The sequence below is a fragment of the Pteronotus mesoamericanus genome, unplaced genomic scaffold (genome assembly GCF_021234165.1).
Source record: "Pteronotus mesoamericanus isolate MK-2021 breed Mesoamerican mustached bat unplaced genomic scaffold, CSHL_Meso_final contig_33, whole genome shotgun sequence".
NCBI classification, from domain to species: Eukaryota; Metazoa; Chordata; class Mammalia; order Chiroptera; family Mormoopidae; genus Pteronotus; species Pteronotus mesoamericanus.
The window spans coordinates 2,906,807-2,923,895 of NW_026555135.1; the positions used below are offsets into that span (position 1 = coordinate 2,906,807).

General features: G+C 55.8%; 1 protein-coding gene across 3 annotated transcripts in view; it reads right to left on the reverse strand.

The window, feature by feature from the left end:
* Positions 1-17,089, reverse strand: part of ARRB1 (arrestin beta 1) — a 70,079-nt gene that overhangs the window by 6,229 nt on the left and 46,761 nt on the right. For 2 of the 3 annotated variants that reach the window (XM_054576282.1, XM_054576280.1), the window contains exons 3-15: positions 15,747-15,807; positions 12,904-12,948; positions 12,016-12,212; positions 10,624-10,683; positions 9,707-9,774; positions 7,465-7,600; positions 6,514-6,598; positions 5,999-6,071; positions 5,075-5,212; positions 4,311-4,394; positions 3,152-3,175; positions 951-1,021; positions 63-114 (exon numbers count right to left, since the gene is read on the reverse strand). In XM_054576282.1, the coding sequence (XP_054432257.1) occupies positions 63-114; positions 951-1,021; positions 3,152-3,175; positions 4,311-4,394; positions 5,075-5,212; positions 5,999-6,071; positions 6,514-6,598; positions 7,465-7,600; positions 9,707-9,774; positions 10,624-10,683; positions 12,016-12,212; positions 12,904-12,948; positions 15,747-15,807 (1,094 nt within the window). The remainder of the gene's footprint in view (positions 1-62; positions 115-950; positions 1,022-3,151; positions 3,176-4,310; positions 4,395-5,074; positions 5,213-5,998; positions 6,072-6,513; positions 6,599-7,464; positions 7,601-9,706; positions 9,775-10,623; positions 10,684-12,015; positions 12,213-12,903; positions 12,949-15,746; positions 15,808-17,089) is intronic. The other variant, XM_054576281.1, reaches the window with a different exon arrangement.

The window sequence follows — 17,089 nt, forward strand, 5'->3', positions numbered from 1 at the left end:
TCCCCCCACCCCCACCCCCACCCCCACCCCCCACCCCCCCCAGCGGGCAGAGTTTGGCTTACTTTGTGTCAAGTTCTATGAGATTGGTATCTACTGGTGTCTCGTTCTCTGGAACTGAACACAGGGTGGGCAGGCGCCCATGGGTTAGTGGTGAGTGGGTAGGGGGGCATAGGTCCCCGCCCTGGAATAACCACGCTAAGATGAGGACGGCAAAGGAAAAGGGAGGTGGGATGGAAGGCTGGTTCCTGGACTCAGTAATACCCCAGATCATCCGAAAGGCAGGCTGGAGGGCTCAGGGAGAGTCGCGGAGGCCCACCATAGCCCCAGGCAACTAGGAGAGCCTCTGGACCCTGCTCCTTTTGGCACACTTCCAATGTGGCTTAGATTCATTTCTTGCATGCCTGACTTTTACTAACTCTACAACAACGATTTTTCACATTTTCACACCTCTGAACTTTGGGTATTTTTACAGTCAATGGCATTGCATAGTTCAATTGTGGGAACATTTTTCTTTCTTTGTGTTACAAACTATACTGTCTCTTTTGACTGAAATACTCTTAGATTTAATGAAGTATGAGCAATCTAGTATCACTTGGAAAAATTATGGGGCTGGTGTGTCCAGGGGCCATCTTATCCAGGTAGCCCTTTCCCCTACATCTGGATGCCAGACAAGGGTTCCAAGCACGGCCAGTAGGCACCCCTCCGCTCCCAGCCTCCACCCCCCCACCCATCCCCACAGAGAACACAGCCAGGCCTGTCTGTCTCCTGGGGGGTTAGAGGTCACTAGGAGTATGGGTCTCACAAAAGACCCTGGGGAGTCGGGGAAGAGGGGTGACTCTGGGCTGACGGCTGACCCAGAGGGAGGTGGGGTGATGCGGAAACAGCAGCTGGTGGAGAAGGGGGTTGGCTATCTGGAAGCCCCACCCCAGTAACCCCCAGATCCCACTCACCTTCTCGATGTGGGGGCTCCTCTTTGGGCTTCGGGTGCATTAGGGTGAAGGGCAGTTCCACGGCCACATCACTGAAACAGAGACCCAGACCCGGTGAGCCTTGAGCCCAGCCTCTGGCTGAGAGACTCTGTGCCCTGTCAGTGTGAGGACTGGGGAGGGTCATATGGTCAGAAGAGAGCTCTGGGCTGCGAGGTAGGAAATCCGGCCTCAAACCCTGGTTCCGCCATCCTCCGAGCCTCAGTTTTCCGTGGAGTTGAACTAGGAGACCTCTTATCCTGGCTCCAAAAAGAATAGCAACCACCTGTTTCCTCGGAAGGATCCCTGGATGCCCACAAGCTGGGAGGAGGCATAGGGGTGGGGAAAGGGTTGCCCAGGACGGTGTGTGCATCTTGGTCACTGGTAGTTCCAGAGGTGCCAAGGGATCCTGCCAACCTCAGGTCGCCACAGCCAGCCCAGCCTTTCCTGACACAGCCCTTCCCAACTTCCCCGTTGGGACTTCCCCCACCCTCACCACGTCCCATCTCCCAGCATCTCCAGGAGGTTCCTGCAAAAGGGCACAGGTGGCCCTGGCCTCCTGCCATCCCGCACTGCTGAGGTCAGTTCAATCAAACTGCATCTGGATGGGCCCCAGGCCCTGGGGCTGTCCACAGCATGCACAGAGGCTGCCGGCCGCAAGGGGACGGAGGGTGGGCTAGTGGGGAGGACCGGGGAGGGGCTGCCACCAGCCAGTGCTTCTGACAGAAAAATAACAAGACCAGATACTTACATGGCGCTGACTCTGTGCCAGGGGCTATCCTAGAGCTACTCTAATCTTCATGAGCTGTTATTACACCCAATGTACAGATTGGGAAATTGAGGCACAAGAACAAAAGGTATCTTCCCCAAGGGCACACAGCTATTCATGGGAAGTGACAGACAGGCTTCTGACTCCCTGAACCACTGAGTGATAACAGCTCAGAACTGAGGCGATTCCCACCCACCCTCTGCTCTCCACTCTTACAAAAGCAGCCCTGAAAGCTCCTCCCCTCAGCCTGAGGAGGCCCTGCTAACTATGAGTGCTGCCAGGCAGGTCCCCATCTTCCTGACCTTGCTGCCCAGGGCCCCAGTGGGAGAAAGGAAGGGACAGGAGCGCAGAGGGGACAGGCAAGAAGAAAGGTCTGTTCCGCAAGCCTCACCACACACTTGGGAGCGCTTCACATCCTCAAGTCCTACTGAGCTCATCTGGAAAATGGAGATAACAACACCTACGTTCTAGAACCCCTAGAACTTCCAGGAGATGATGCAGGTAAAAGGCTCGGTTGCATTGTGAAGCTTGCACCTGCCAGAATTGTGACTTCCCTGTAGTAGGAACAAGGAGGATTCCTAGGCTGTTGAAACAATGTGCTTCTTTTTTCCTCTTTTTGCTTCCAAAGAGGATTGCTTTTCCAAGTCCACTTGGAAGAGTGAGCTCTTAGGACAGAAGCTGGTGGAAGATTCAGTTTCCCAACCTTCCCTAAAGCCGTACAGGCTACAGATGGAAGAACCTGGACCTTAACCTTCCCCCAGGCCATAAGCGATCAAGGGCAGGGGCTCTGTCTGATCCCCCGCTGGAACGGCAGCAACCAGCACAAGGCTGGGCACAAGGCTGGGTTCAGGAAATCTTTGCTGAAATACATTTAATTGAGCTGAACTGAATTGAATTACACCTCAGTCCAAACTGACTGATTTCTTGGGATCAATAAGTAATACTGCCATCTTGTGACAGAAGGAGACAAAACCACTGTGTGGGGGGCATGCGCATTTTTGGAATGTATGTGGATCCAGCTGACTACAAGGGAATCTGGTCAACAAAAGCAGATCTCCACAGGACCTCTCCTTAGCAACACTCGGCCAGCTGTTAGTTCTCATTAGCACAGAAGTCTGAAAGCCATGAAGCTGACATTTCTCCAAAACATTCTATAATTCAGACTAATTGGGGGCTACTCCCTAGATCAGTAAAGCCAGCTTTGCTGTCTGCAAAGGTCCTTGTCACTTGGGTGCAATGCTACAACAGGGTGAGGTTTTTCAAAGAAAAACTGCATCCCCTTGGTCCCTCAGGAGAGGGTTCTAGTCCCAGCGCATGCCTGAGCCTGGCAATCCGAAGTGACCCATAAGATTCCTTCTAACCCAGTGCCCTGTAGTTCTGGGAGGTGGGTCAATCAGGTCGAAGGGAGGGATTTTACCTGCACGCAAGGTCTCCCAACAGGCTGGGTAGGTCAGAGGAGGCGGGAGAAGTGGTCAGGAGAGAGTTCAGAGAGGAAGAAAACAGAAAGCATGTTCATTCACCACCTGTGCTGCCGGTAGGTCAAGAAGACCCTGGGACACACTCTCACCCACCCCCTGCACGGCCATTACTGCCCGTTCATGGGCACATGGACATGGCGTTAGCCTTTCCCAGGGAGGGGGGTGCTGCCTCTCCTGGGAGGCCCATCTAATGGAGGAAGCAGTTTGGGATTCACCGAGGACTTCTCCAGGAAGCAGCAGCCTGAGGCAGGCTGGGTGGTGCAAGAGCCACAGGCCATGGGAGCTGGGGTTTGCAGTTCTGAGACACCCTATAATAGGTGGTCAGTGCTACATGCTGCCAACCTGCATGAGGCGATTCTCATAATACCTAATGCAGTTAGCTTTCTAATCTTTTTGTACAAACATGCAGCTTAGAAAAAAAATCCCTGTGACAAATTAGAAATCCCAATTCTAGGTTTAGAACAACAATATGGGGGGAAGTAGCCCTTTCTGAGCCTCCCTCCACCAGACTGAGCTGCAGGACTGCGGCGGGTCCACAGCCGTGCCCCTAGCTCCCGGCCTGTGTGACCTGAGACTAGGGGAGGAGACTGCAGGAAATGTCTGGAGGACTGTATGGGCCTCTTTCTCTGCATCTGTGAAATGGGAGAGTCAGAACACCCCCAGTCCAGCGGTGGGATCCTCAGCCCCCTTAGCCATGTCCCCAGCAGATCAGCATGGGCATGAGTCGGGGTGGGCGCCGTGCCCGCGGCATGAGGAGGGCCACAGGGCCCCCTGGACACCCCACAGGACAGACTCTGGGAAGCCTCCCCCCACCCACGTGCCCAGAATGGGGGCGCGGACAGGGAAGAGGAAGGAGGGAAAGATGGGAGGAACAAGGTTGGGGCTGAAGGCGTCTGAAGCAAGAGAGTGAGCAGGTAGAGGAGGAGGAAGAGAAGCAGGAAGGAAGAAGAGGCGGAAAAGGAAGTCCTCGAGCTTGGTTTACCCTCAGGGTGGATGCAGCTAAAAAGTCCAGCAAACAGGCAGAAGGGGGTGGCAGGCTGCAGGTGGTTAGGGGCACTGCCCCTGGACTTAGAGGCCTGGGCTGGACCAGCCACTCACCCGCCCCGAGACACCACCAGCTTCACTTTCACTTTGTAGGAAACGATGATGCCCAGGATCTCTCTGTTGGCTCCTTCCCTCAACCTGCAAGGCAACACAGGGAAGCCGGTTCATGGGAGTTCCCTGGGTGGGCAAGACATGGCAGGGAGGGGTGCGGTGGGGGGCAGAGGCCATCCGTCCCTCTCCTGGAGCGCTCTGCCACCACAAGCAAGCAGGGGGTAGCGCGTGAGAAAGGCAAGATCTGCCCTCAGGGGGCGGGAACTTGGAGAGGAATGGCCGTATGGCCCTGGAACCCCTGCCTTTGAGGGGCACCCCACCTCTGCCCTCGTCTCTGCAGACTCCCCAACCCCCTCACGATTCCTCCTCTCTTGCTAAGACCATTTGAGGAGCCGCTCCCACCCTTCATGCCTCACTGTGCCTCAGGGACAAACCCCGTCCGACTGGAGACACTAGGTCAGGACTGGCTGCCTCGGGCAGGAAGCCTTTCCAGGCTGCTCTCCCTCAGGCAAGCCAGCGGCGCCCAGCACTGACTAAGGGACAGGGCTCTAGGGTCCAGCAAGTCGTTGGGGTTGTTCATGGATAGTGGTGGGAATAAAGGGACAGCTTCCCCGGCCGTTTAAGCTCCCGACGATGGACCCTGGGCAACGCTGGGGAAGAGGGGAACCCATGCCTTGTGCGGGCACTGGTGGGACCAAGGCAGGTGTGGCTGCGTGGGGACAGGGTGAACATTCCAGAGCCTGGGAGGAGGGAGGGCGAGTCCTCACAGGGTGCTGGAGGCCAGGTTTGTGTCTTCGTGCTTGAGCTTCCCATCCAGGGCGAGGCCCCGCTTCTCCCGATTGTTGGCCAGGAAGGGGGTCAGCGTGTAGACCTTGCAGAACGTTGAGCTGGGGGCCACTGTGTCACTGGGAAGAAGAGAGGCAGGTGTAGAAATGTGCCTGTGCCCAGAGCCAACCCCAGCCTAGCCAGGACATCTCAAAGAGCACGTAGTAACACTGTAAAAAAATTGTTTTAGTTTTTTTAGTTGCAAAAATGCTGAGCATTATTACATGTTAATAAACACAGATAGATAGAAAAAATAAATGAAATGTAACTGCTCAAAAATAATACCAAGTGTGTCTTTTAATAGGGGCATCTACTTCCTTTCGGTGAGAAAAGTACGTTTCACTTGAGATCTCTCATTTCCTTGGCTGCTAACAAGCTTAGAACAAAGTTCCATGCTCAATCATAGTAGCTCTCCCCAAATCTAGACTTCAAAAAAAAAAAAAAAATTCTCTACCCTCCCACACAAGCCCTATCACCCAATGAGCTGGATTATTCTTTTACCAGACAAGAAACACTGTGTACCTAGTGTCTTAACCTCTTTGCCTTGGCTTCTGGGAAGCTCAGAGCAAAGCACCTCCCTTCAGTATACGTTTCTGATACAGTATCATTACAACCACAGGCCCTTTAGATTCATTAGCGCTTATTTTGTCATTCTCGTTTTAGTGGGTCTTTTCCTTGACGGCAGCATGCATTTTCTTGTAGCTAAATCAAGGGAATACTTTCTAAAAGCCTGTTCAGGATCATCGACATCGGGACCCAGCCCTCTGCCGGGTGGAGAAGCAGCTCCTGGGCCTGTAAGTGGACCCAGGGCCCCTCCTTTCCCCACACATTCCCACGCGGTCCAGGCTGGGCTTATGCTCACTTACTCGGCCTCTTCCATGGCCACGGGGCACTTGTACTGGGCTGTGTTGAAAAGGCAGATGTCTGCATACTGGCGCACTGGGGAGGAAGAGGGAAATGAGGTGGGGCGAGTCAGGGGTGCAGCCCCCAGGCATCCCGGGCTCCCCTGGGTTGGGGATGTTTAGCCCCAGGCAATGGCCAGAGCCCACTGGGGGCTTCTACAGGACACCGTCCCCACCCTCCACCCAAAGGGCAGCCCAAACGCACTCACTCCCTTCCATGACCAAAAAATCTTCCCCTCAAGGACAGCTTTGCCCTGAACTCAGGGAACCTCAGAAGAGGTGGATTAAACAGTGAACTCATTACCTGGCCAATAAGCAGCCTCAAAAGCCTTACCCTTTGGCTTAGGGCAGGCCCTGGGCTTCCCTGCAGGCCAGTAGTTATTTACAAGGCTGTTAAAAAGGAGTGCCTTCAGCTACCCCTACCCCTTGGGAGGGTTCCCTCTTGCCCCCTCCCTGGGCAGGCCCTCTGCCGCGGGTACCCGAGATCTTGATCTTCTTCACTGTCTTGTTGGTGTTGTTGGTGACATGGACGTTGACGCTGATGGGTTCCCCGTGGTAATAGATCTGGGGGCGTAAGAAGGGAGGAGGGTTGGATGGGAGGACACCAAGGTCTAGAGAGCGGGAGGCAGGAGAGGCTTCACACACGCCTCCTGGGGTTCCCCAGACCTCGGCTACTCTGATATTGGCCCCTAGTTCATCAGCCACTTCCCACTGATGCTAAGTCACCAGGCGCGATAGACTTCAGTTCTTTTTTAGGACCTTGAAATATAATTGAACTAGAAGATGATATTCCTGCACTCCAGTCCTGGCTTGGTCACCAGAAACAATGATAACAACAATAATAATCATGAGAATGACAGTGGTGTGACCTTGGAAAGGCTTCGTAAGCCTCACTTTTCCCTCTGTATGACCGGGGAGCTGAACTAGGGGATGATGTATCAAGTCCCTGCCAGTTCTGGACACCTAGAATTTTAGACACAGGAGGATCTAGAAGAAGCAGGGGAAAGGTGGGGAAGAACTGGCCCACTCACTGAGGGAACCAGCTCTGAATCCTCACTGAAGGACCTCAACTTGAATCTTGCCCCAGGCACTTGCTTTCAGCTGTTCCCAGAGAACTATAAGAGATGCTCACAGCTCAAGGCTAGATGTGGGGGCGGGGACATTGCCAGGACCCAGGACCCTTCGAGAGGTCACTGATTTCTGCAGTAAGTCGCATCCTTCAGGATCATGCCTCTTCTGACACCACATTTGGTCCCAAGAGGGTTCCTCGAATTCCCCAGGGAATCTCAGGTCCCCTGAGCCCTGTACTCCTAGAGCTGGGGACAGAAGCTCCTACCTGACGCGTCCTGAGGCCACAAAAGTCCTGGGATCTGAGCAGACGCAGCCCTAACAGAGCAGCCCCCACCCCCCGCCAAGTTTGAGCCTCCTACCTCCTTATCCAGCGAGGCCTCTAGATGCAGCGGCTTGTCAGACATCAAGAACTGCCTGGTAGTCTCGGCTGTGGGCTGGGGGCCAGGCCTCTCCGGGGCATACTGAACCTTCCTGATCACCAGGCGCACAGAATTCCTAGTGGAGATGGGCAGAGCGAAAGACGACCAGTCACCTGCTTCCATCCTCTTACTTTGCGACCCTCCATCCCACTCCTGCTCAAGAGACTGCCACCGCTCCCCACGGCCTCAGACTCCAGCCCAAACTGCAGAGATTGGCACTGGAGCCTTGTCGCCATCTGGCCCTACTCCATTCTCCCCCATTCTGTCCCCAGCCACCCCCACCTCCTCACTATCATCCCGGATGGTCTCCGTAGTCCTTTCTCTGAAGCTTTATTTGCACTGGGTCCCTGCCCATAATACCCTCTTCCGGCAGCTTCTGCCCTCATTTGCTTCCTTCTTCAAGACCCAGCTAAATGACTTTTCTTCCAGGAAACCTTCCTGGATCCGCCCGCTTGGGTCTTCTCCTGGTCCAAACTCCCACAATATCTGAGCCAGACCATCCCATGGCAGCACTTTCTGTGGGTCTGTGTCTTGGTGGCCGGCAAGATGGTAAGAAAGGGACTATTTCTTCACTTCCTGCATCCCTCCTGTCATCTGATAGTGTAAGCTCCTTGAAGACAAAACTCTGTCTCAATTGTTCACTGCTGTATTCTCAGCACGTGTGACAGTGTCTGCTATCTAACAAATGCAGCTAGATATCTATTCAACAACAACATGCAGAGGGGACATGGACCCCATGAAGAAATGGCACCCTGGAGAGGTGATGGGTTTGGTGATGGGGCGTGGATTCAGCCGGGGGATGGAGGCCAGGGAAGAGGATAAAGACCCAGTGAGAGGGCGGTGGCCTGGAGACGAGATAAAGCTCAATGACAGTGGCAAGGGCTCAGGGAGAAACAGGGCAGGGAGGGAGCGGGCCTCAGTGAGGCGGTCCCCATGGCATGCTGGGTAAGCTGGCATCCCTATTCGTCAGATAAGCTGCCTTCACTCCCTGGAGCTGGATGGCCAAGGTAAAGTCCCGGCTCCTCCTTTACTAACTTATGACCTTGAGTAAATTCACCTCTCTGGCTCCTCTGTAAAACAGTAACAGTAGCAGGACCAACTTTTTAGGGTAGCTTTGAGGATTAAATTAGTTCATACATGCTCATAACTTTGAATACTGTCCAGCACTTAATAAATCTCTGATAAATGATAGTTGCTTTATCATTATTAGTAGTAACTCTGGTGACGACTTAAAATGTCCCATCGGTGGTGAGGTGAGGGTGGTGCTCTCAATTTTTTTCCTCTTCCTTGCTCTGATCAGGTTCCACCCCCAAAACCCACAATCTCCGCCTCAGACCTTAAGAAAAAATGGGGGACAGAGAAGCAAGGGAAAAGGGTCCCCCACACCGCACACACAAGCAGCCCGGGCTGCAGATAGAGATACCTGCAATACATCTTGGGGCCACCAGGTGGCAGACTCAGCCCACTCCCTAAGAGATTGCAGGGCCCTCAACCAGCCTCCCGCAGGAACTGTCCCTAGGCAGGGCGGATCTGAGTTGGGGGCTGAGGCGACCCACCCCAGAGGTCAAGGCCAGCTATTTTGGGCTGCCTTGGGCTCTCGGTCTGCCCAGGGCTGTGCCTCTCCTAGAGAACACTTCCCTTCTTTAAGACATGAGCTGACCTCCCCCTCCTTCTCCCCTGGGTGGGTTTGCTTTCTCCACTTCCCTGCCTTGCTTAGAAGCCTCCATTGACACCCGCTACTACCACTACTTGCTGCTGACAGCCTCCCAGGAAGAGAACTGGGAAATAGGGTCTAGGATGGCCTGGGCAACTAGCTCACTGTTTAACACAATCTCAGTTTGGGGTTTTGTTGTTGTTGTTTTGCAAAACAAAGTAAAAAGACATGCAGTCTGGAGGGGAGAGACTAGAGGCAGGGAGACAGGAAGAAGCAGGTACAATGGTGTAAAGGAAAAAATGCCGAGGCCTGAGCCAGGGTAATTAAGCCACCTCCCCAGGAAGCCCTCCATGACCTGCCAGTCTTCCAGAGTGCCCTTCTCGGACTTCCTAAGGCTGGAATGTGTAGCCCCTCCTCAAACACTTCCAGCTATTGTTACTTATCTCTTCTTCTGCCTAGGCCTGGCCTGTCTCCCTCTCTCTGCCAGCAGGCAGCCCGCACCCGAGCCGGAAGCTGCGCCCCTCTCACCGCTTGTGGATCTTCTCCTCCAGGTTCTCTGCACAGAAGGCTTTGACTTCATAGTCCACACCGCAGGCCTGGGGGGAAGGGGTGGCTGACCACAGGGCCTTGGAGTGGGCAGAGTCCCAAGAGCGCTGCCAGCCACCCTCTCATTTTACAAACGAGGATGCTGGAACGGAACCCCAAACTCCCACAGCCTGACAGACGCTCGGTCTGACTCAGGGGCCCTGTGCTCAGCCCAGGGCTGTGCTGCTTCCCTCTGTGGCCGCCTCCCCCATCTGACCTTCCCATAGAGCTGCTCCCCTGCTCCCCCAACACGGGCCATCCCAAACCACCGTAATGGGGCTCTATTCTATGGACTCCTGCCTCGCCTGGTGGTCATCCCCACCAAGGCAGCTGCCCGGACACAACCAGAGGAGCCTCAGCAGCCTCCTGCGTGCAGAGCAGGCACTGGGTGCACCGCGTCAGCCTCTCGCTCACCCTCTCACCACACGAGGAGGCTCATCCTGTTATCTCCATTTCACAGGTGAGGAAATTGGGGCTCAGAGATCAGGGGCCTGTGACACTAGTGGGGTCACTTCTCTCTGAGCCTCAGTTTCCCCACCTATGAAATGATTGCACCTCCATATGAGGGGTGAGTCCAGGTAGTCATCCAGAGAACATTTTGGTCCTGTTGCAGCCGACACCAACGTCAGTAAGAGACTTGAGAGAGCCTTGGACACATAACTGAATGTGGGGTAACGACGATACCGTATCTGCTGCCCTCTCTATGAACAGACAGATTAAATTGGCCTCGACAGAGGAAGGTTTCTAAGGGGGAAAGGGGGGAGGGGGGTGCAGCTCTAGAGCCTCCTGGAGAGGAAGCCAGGGACCAGGAGATGCAAGTGTCTTGTAGTCAGAGAGATGCTCCCTTTGGGGCAACCCACCTTCCCTGTGTCTTCAGGCCCTGGTTGCAATGTCACTGAGCATGGGAGGTTCGGAGGGATCTGTTGAGAGGACAGAGAGAATGAGCCTCCTGTCACATTCACAACTTACTTCCCCATGTCTCCCCTCCTCCCCCCATGCACATTCATCAGACCACGGGACATGTCTCCTCAAGCAGATTTGGGGCTCCAGAGCGCAGACCACGTGTCTCCCCCATCAAACCAGACCAAGCCACGCCCCACATGGGGCCAAAGGCACCTCCAGTAAAGCCAACGACCACAGTGTGTTTCTTCACCTAAAAGGTTTAGCCTAGCCCAGTCCTCACAGAACAACAGCTGAAAAAGATCTTGCCATGATGTCTACTGTCGTGGGCAGAATAACGGCCCCAAAGATGTCTACATCCTAACCCCCAAGACCTATGATGGTGTTGCCTTACATGGGAAAGGGACTTTCTGGGTGTGATTAAGGATTTGGGGATGCCGAGACTGTCCTGAACGATCCAGGAGGGCCAGAGGTACCCATGAGGGTCCTTAGCAGTGAAAGCAGGAAGCAGAAGAGTCAGCATCATAGGCGGGGTGTGAGAAAGACTGAGGCAGGCAGGTGGAAGGGGTTATAGGCTACGAGCAAAAATGTGAGCCGCCTTTAGAAACAGGAAAAGGCAAGGAAGCAAGATGCTCCCCCAGAAAGAACGGAGCCTGCTGACACCCTGATTTTCGTCCAGTGAGGCCCGTTTCTGACCTCTGACCTCCAGAACTTTAAGGTAATACATCTACACTTTAATTGGCAGGTTTTACTGCCACCACATTTGTGGTGGGCTGTTACCACAGCCACGGAAAACCAGTGCATTCATGAAGGAGCGGATGAACTGCACCCCCTCCCTCTCTCTACCCCTCCAAGGGAGCAAGGAGAGTTCACTTCATCGCAGTGTCAGAGTCTAAGAAACAGGACATTTTAAAGCGCAGAATCTTGGAGTCTCGGAAAGGAAGTTGGCAGAGCAGGGAAATCGACTACTTGCCATCTTCCCCCTGTGAGCTGGGCTAGAGCTGGGCTGAAGCTGAGCCAGTGGGCGCCCAGTCTGAGAGAGGAGACAGCCCCACAGTGACCCAGGGGAAAGAACGGGCTCCTTTCTCTGCAGCCCCCCATACCTTCTTTCTCCCACCAGTGACCTGGACTCGGGAGGGTCTGAGGAGTGGCTCAGAGGTAAGGGCGACCCCCGGCAGAGGCCAGACAAGAGACACTTCCTGGGCCGCGTGACAGTGCCCCAGGTCCCAACATAGCACTGGGAAACTAGGAGATGGGGAGCTGCAGCCCCAGCTGCCCCCATGTGCCCGCCCAGAGGGCTTCCTACAGGTGGCGCTTCTGGAATGGGGCCCCAGGGGCCGGCAGTTCCTGACCTCAAAGGTGAACGGGTAGGCGTGTTCACCCAGCTTCTTGATGAGGCGCTCCTGGAGCCGTGTCAGGGGCTTCTTGTCCTCAGGGGCTGGTGGGAAGGACTGCACATTGGCCACAAACAGGTCCTTGCGAAAGGTCAGGCCCAGGACATCCAGGTCCTCTCGGCCGTAGCGGAAGGCGCAGGTCAGTGTCACATAGACTGTGGGTGCAGGGGGCACTGAGGAGGGGCCTTGGAGGGCGCCATGCAAGCCCCCACAACCGCAGCTACAGCCCTGAGATTGACCCAACCGGGGCCACAGGTCTGTCCCAAAGTTCCCGTGGAGAGGCCTGCACTGCCCTTGGGACGGGGCATTGGCCACGGGGAGAGCCGCCTGCAGCCTGGCGCCTGGGGGAGGGCGGGGCTGACTGCCGGACCAGGTCTGCCCTTCCCCACCCCCACCCCACTCGAGCCAGGGCGTGTGGGCAGGGCACGGCTCGGTGGTCTCCAGAAGGCCTGGGGTCTTACCCCATCTACCCCCTGCCTCCTGTCTTCCCACTGACCTTGGACAATCCCTTCACCTCCCCAGCAATCAATTGTCTCTTCTGTAAAATGAGACTCTAACTTCTGCCCTTTTTGCAACCCAGCCTAGGGACTGTCATTACACATCGATGTGAAAGTGCTCAAGGCATTAAAATGGTTCTCCCCAGTGGGCATGGGGCAGAGCTGCCCCAGGCCAGAGGACTCCGGGGCTCCTGCCCTGATGTGCATTGGGGCTGTGGAGGGAAGAGGGGCGGTGGGGAGGGAAAGGCAATGTGATTGGCTGCTGTCCTGCCTGGGAGTCAAGGAGGCCTAGGCTGGAGGTTGGAGGGGAAAGAGGAAGCCCCGGACAGGCTGGGGGCGGGGGCCTCACCTCTCCTCTCCTTGAGATACTCAGGATCCACCAGGACCACACCGTCTGGAGGGAGGACAGAGAGTTGAGTGAACCTCCCAATTTGACCTCTCACACGTCCAAGCCCTGAACATCAAGCAAAACCGAAAGCCAAACCCAACCCCAACCATCTCTCCATCCAGGAGCACCATGAGAGAAACGGGGAGGCCGGCATCGAGGGGATGGCACCGCCATACACCCCCTCCCACCGGCTGGCCCTACAGGCCCAGCTCGTGACTTCTGGCGGGTTACTCCTGTTTATCTGTCATGATGATAATATGGGTCCAAACCCCCTATTGTCGGGTATAATTTAGAATTTAGAAGTTTTGAATTGCAGGTGGGCCATCGGGTCCCTCTTCCGTGTCTCCTGCAACGCCCCCTGCAGGCCGTGCAGCGCGCCATGATCAGGCCACTGCTGCCTCTGCTGGGAAGTACCCGCGAGGCCCAAACAGCCTTCTCATCCTGCGCCAAGCCTATGAACAGTTTTAGACTTTCAGAGCCCTTGGATGTGGGATTTGCAGAGCCGGGTCAGGGACCCTGCCGTGCCTGCCTCATGGGCTCCTGCCAGGACTGAGTGAGTTCATACGTTAAAGCACTGGATGCGGCTTGGCGTGTGACACCACGGAGAACGTCCCAAGTCCTGGCCTTGGGAGGGTGGAGTCCAGCCAGGCACAAAGGCCTTCATCTCTGCCCGGAACCCTAGGAGACCAGAGACTCTGATTCCCGGTCACCTCTTTGCCCGACATCCCCAGTCGTCTGTGTCCAAGCCTGACCCAGCCATATGCACTGAACAAGCAAAACTCTCTCTGCCCACACCCTAACCTCCACGCTGCCCCCACAGCTGACCTCTCAGGGACTCTCAGAGGCCACATCCGGAAGCGAGTACCCAGAGGGCCCTGGTTCCTACCTCAATGCCGGGCAGGTCCAAGGGGCAGGTGGTTGGGGAAGTGCCCCCCACTCCCAGGGCCTCTGTACACCTTCCCTCCTCTCACAGAGGGTGTTCCTTCTGGGCCAGACACCAGGGCTCAGTGGACAATCAGCGAGGAGACGTCCCAGTGAGGACACTCCTTCCAGCCAGAGGCATCAGGAAGGCTCCCTGGAGGAGGGGAGCTATAACCAGGTCTTACCAGGCAAGAAGGGGTCATCAAGAGATGACCAAGGCAGTTCCCTGGGACCCCCGGAGCCCAGCACAGGGCCTGCCATGGAGCGGGTGCTCTTGGGAACACTTGCCCCACAACTCTCAGGTGCCCGGTGTGCTGGGGAGTGGGGAGCTGGTTCCCTCCTGCTGCCGCCCCTCCCCCAGCCTCAGCACCACTCTACTCTGGTTCTTAGTAGGCCAATGGGTTGGAAACAGCCCCTCGAAGGAGGCCACAGGTGAGCACTGGAAGGCTCGCCCACAGCCTCTGAAGAGCCAGTTCAGGGAGGAGATGCGAAGGGCAGAGGAGAGGTCATTGAGCTTCAGAGGACACCAAACAGAGTCCGCAGACAGGGGCGGGGAGGAAGAGTGGGGTCATTGTGCTCTGGGCAAGGAAGGGGCCTGGATGGCAGCTGGTCTCTCTGCAGCCTCGGGCCCTGCTCACACCCCTCCCGACCCAGGGACTCCCGGGTTTCCTGTCCCAATGTCACGAAGGTCTTCCTCTCAGAGAGCTGAAACCACTGCTGTGCTCTGCTCCCATCTTGGCTCTGTCGCCCCGCGCTCGGCCCGCTCCGGCCCGTCTGGCCTCAGGACCCCCCAACCTCCGCGCAGGGGTGTGATGACAGAGGCCACAACAGCCGTGAATTGTTCCCCAAACACATCCCAGTTTCTTCACCTGGACTTGGTCTCTTGCAGTTTCCAGTGCCCATCCTTCCGCCGCACCCCACCCCCGACCTGCCACCTCCACTAGCCTTGCTTTAGTTTTTCAAGCCTCTCTCTAAAAAAATCATCTAACTTCTCTGGGTCTCATCATCCCCGTAGGTACAATAGGGGTAATTTGGGGCCTGCCTCCCTCCAGCAGGTGTGGGAAGAGGCAATGAACTGATCAAGCTCTTCTAAACAGAGCTGTGGTTTTTAGAATCCTAACCAGGGGGGGAAGGTGCCTTCCAAGGGGACATTTGGCACTATCTAAAAACATTTTTTGTCACACGGGGATGGGATCTAATGGGTAGAGGCCATGGATACTGCTAAATACCTACAATGCACAAGAAAGCACCAACGGCAATGTAATACCCAGTCTTCCACGTCAGGAGTGCTGAGGCTGAGAAACCCTGAATGAGAACAGGGCCTGGGAAAGGTGCGCCAGCCTCCGGAGGACCCGCAGGCCCGTGAGAACAGCCTCCACCTTCCATGCCCCAGCTGTTTTCCTTCCATCTCCCAGCTGTTGCCATCAGGAGGCAGCAGAACACAGGTTCTGTAGAGCCAGGCTGCCCGGGTTTGAATCCAAGCTCCCTGACCTACTAGCTCTGTGACCTGCAGCAAGTCCCGTAACCTTTCTGGGGCTCATCACCTCTGTGAAGCAGGGATAATAACAGCAGCCACCCCCAATATGTGCTGTAAGCCTTAGAGTGGGGGGCAGCTGCTGTCTTCGTTGTCCTCATCCTCCTCATTATCAGCAGGATTCCTTCCCTGATTCTCACCTCCATCCTTCTCACTTAACCCTCAGCTAAGGGGGGGAAAGCAGCTGAGTAAATGTGTGCTGACTGAAGCAAGAAGCCTCTCACACCCCGTGTGTGGCACCAGAGGCCTGATGGCTATTCCTGGGCTACTTCAACACATTGTTCTCTGGAAGAGGCCGGGCCAGCCCCGCCTCCCCCATTGCCTTCCTCCCCGGCCTCCAAGGACTCACCCACAGGGTCCACGAGGTCAATGTGGTCCACAAAGTCCCGCTTTCCCAGATAGACGGTGAGCTGGGGAGGAGAGGCACAGGGTGGTGTTAGCAGCTGTGGGCCCCGAGAGCACACTCCTGAAAAGCCACTGGCCCTTGCCTTGGAGAAGACCTTGGAAGCTGTCCCTGAAACTCCAGACTCATCCCTAACCCTCAGTGAAATCCACCTGGCCTTGGACCTGAACCCCAGCCCCGACGCTAAGAATAACAAACCCTTGTAAGATTTTTGAAAGCTCCTGTTCATTCCACACCCCTGTGACGAAGTTGCTCTTGTTTCCATTTTACAGATGAGGACACAGCCCTGGAGAAATCTCCTCGTGAAGCATCGCTGAGGGCGGGGCAGCTGCAGCAGCAAAGGGGCCTGCTGAGCAGGAGTCCTGGGCGCATCTCTGAGATGCCAGAGAAACCGAGAGTCGGGGCCCTGGGGTGAAGCTCTGAACCCTGGGTTCCGCAGAGTCTAGCCGAAGCCCCCTCCTGTGGGGGCCAGCGTTCCGAGCAGAGAGGAAGCCGGGCTGGAGCTCTGCTCCATAGCTAGCCTTCAGGGAAGACCCTGAGCTAGAATCCAGAGGGTCAGCTTAGACGCCTGCTCCTCCACAGTCCCTAAATCCTGATGGGTCCCTCCATCATAGTCCTCAGTCCACCCTCTCCTTAGCCAGACTGGCCCTCCTAAAATGCTAATCTAATGGTGCTATTCCCATCTGAAAACCCTTTAATGGCTCCTCAGTGCCCAGAGGTAAGATGACAAATGGGTTTCATTCCAAATGCCAACTATGATTGATTGGCCGGAGCTCAGGAGGAAGCTAGGATGGAATCCTGGCTCAGCAGGAGAGGTGACTGGTGATGTTTGCTGTCGGAGCTCACGCGGTGCCACTTGCCAGCCCAGGCCAGGAGTCCAAGCCCCTATGCCCACCACCAGACGGCAGCTCCTACCTCCTCAGCTGGGCATTCAGATGCAACTGATGTGACCCCTCGCCCCACTCCCAGACTCACTTCCTGTGATTTCTGTGTGAGCCCAGAACGCCCTTTTGACTATGCCTTGCCTGGAAACACACACCAGGCTGGGTCGTACAGCCCCCGAGCAGCCCTCTGTCTCTCACCTGTCACTTTAAATGGAAATGGTCGCTTTCCATGTCTGCCTGCCCCGTCTGACTGTGAGTGGCAGGGACTGTGCCTTCGTTATCTCAGTACAGCCTACCCCACTCCCCACCCACTCGCCAGGGCCTGACGTGACTGATGTCAGTAACATCTACGCGCTGAACTGAGAGGAATGCAGGATGGAGCCTGGGCCTGCGCGAGGCGAGCCA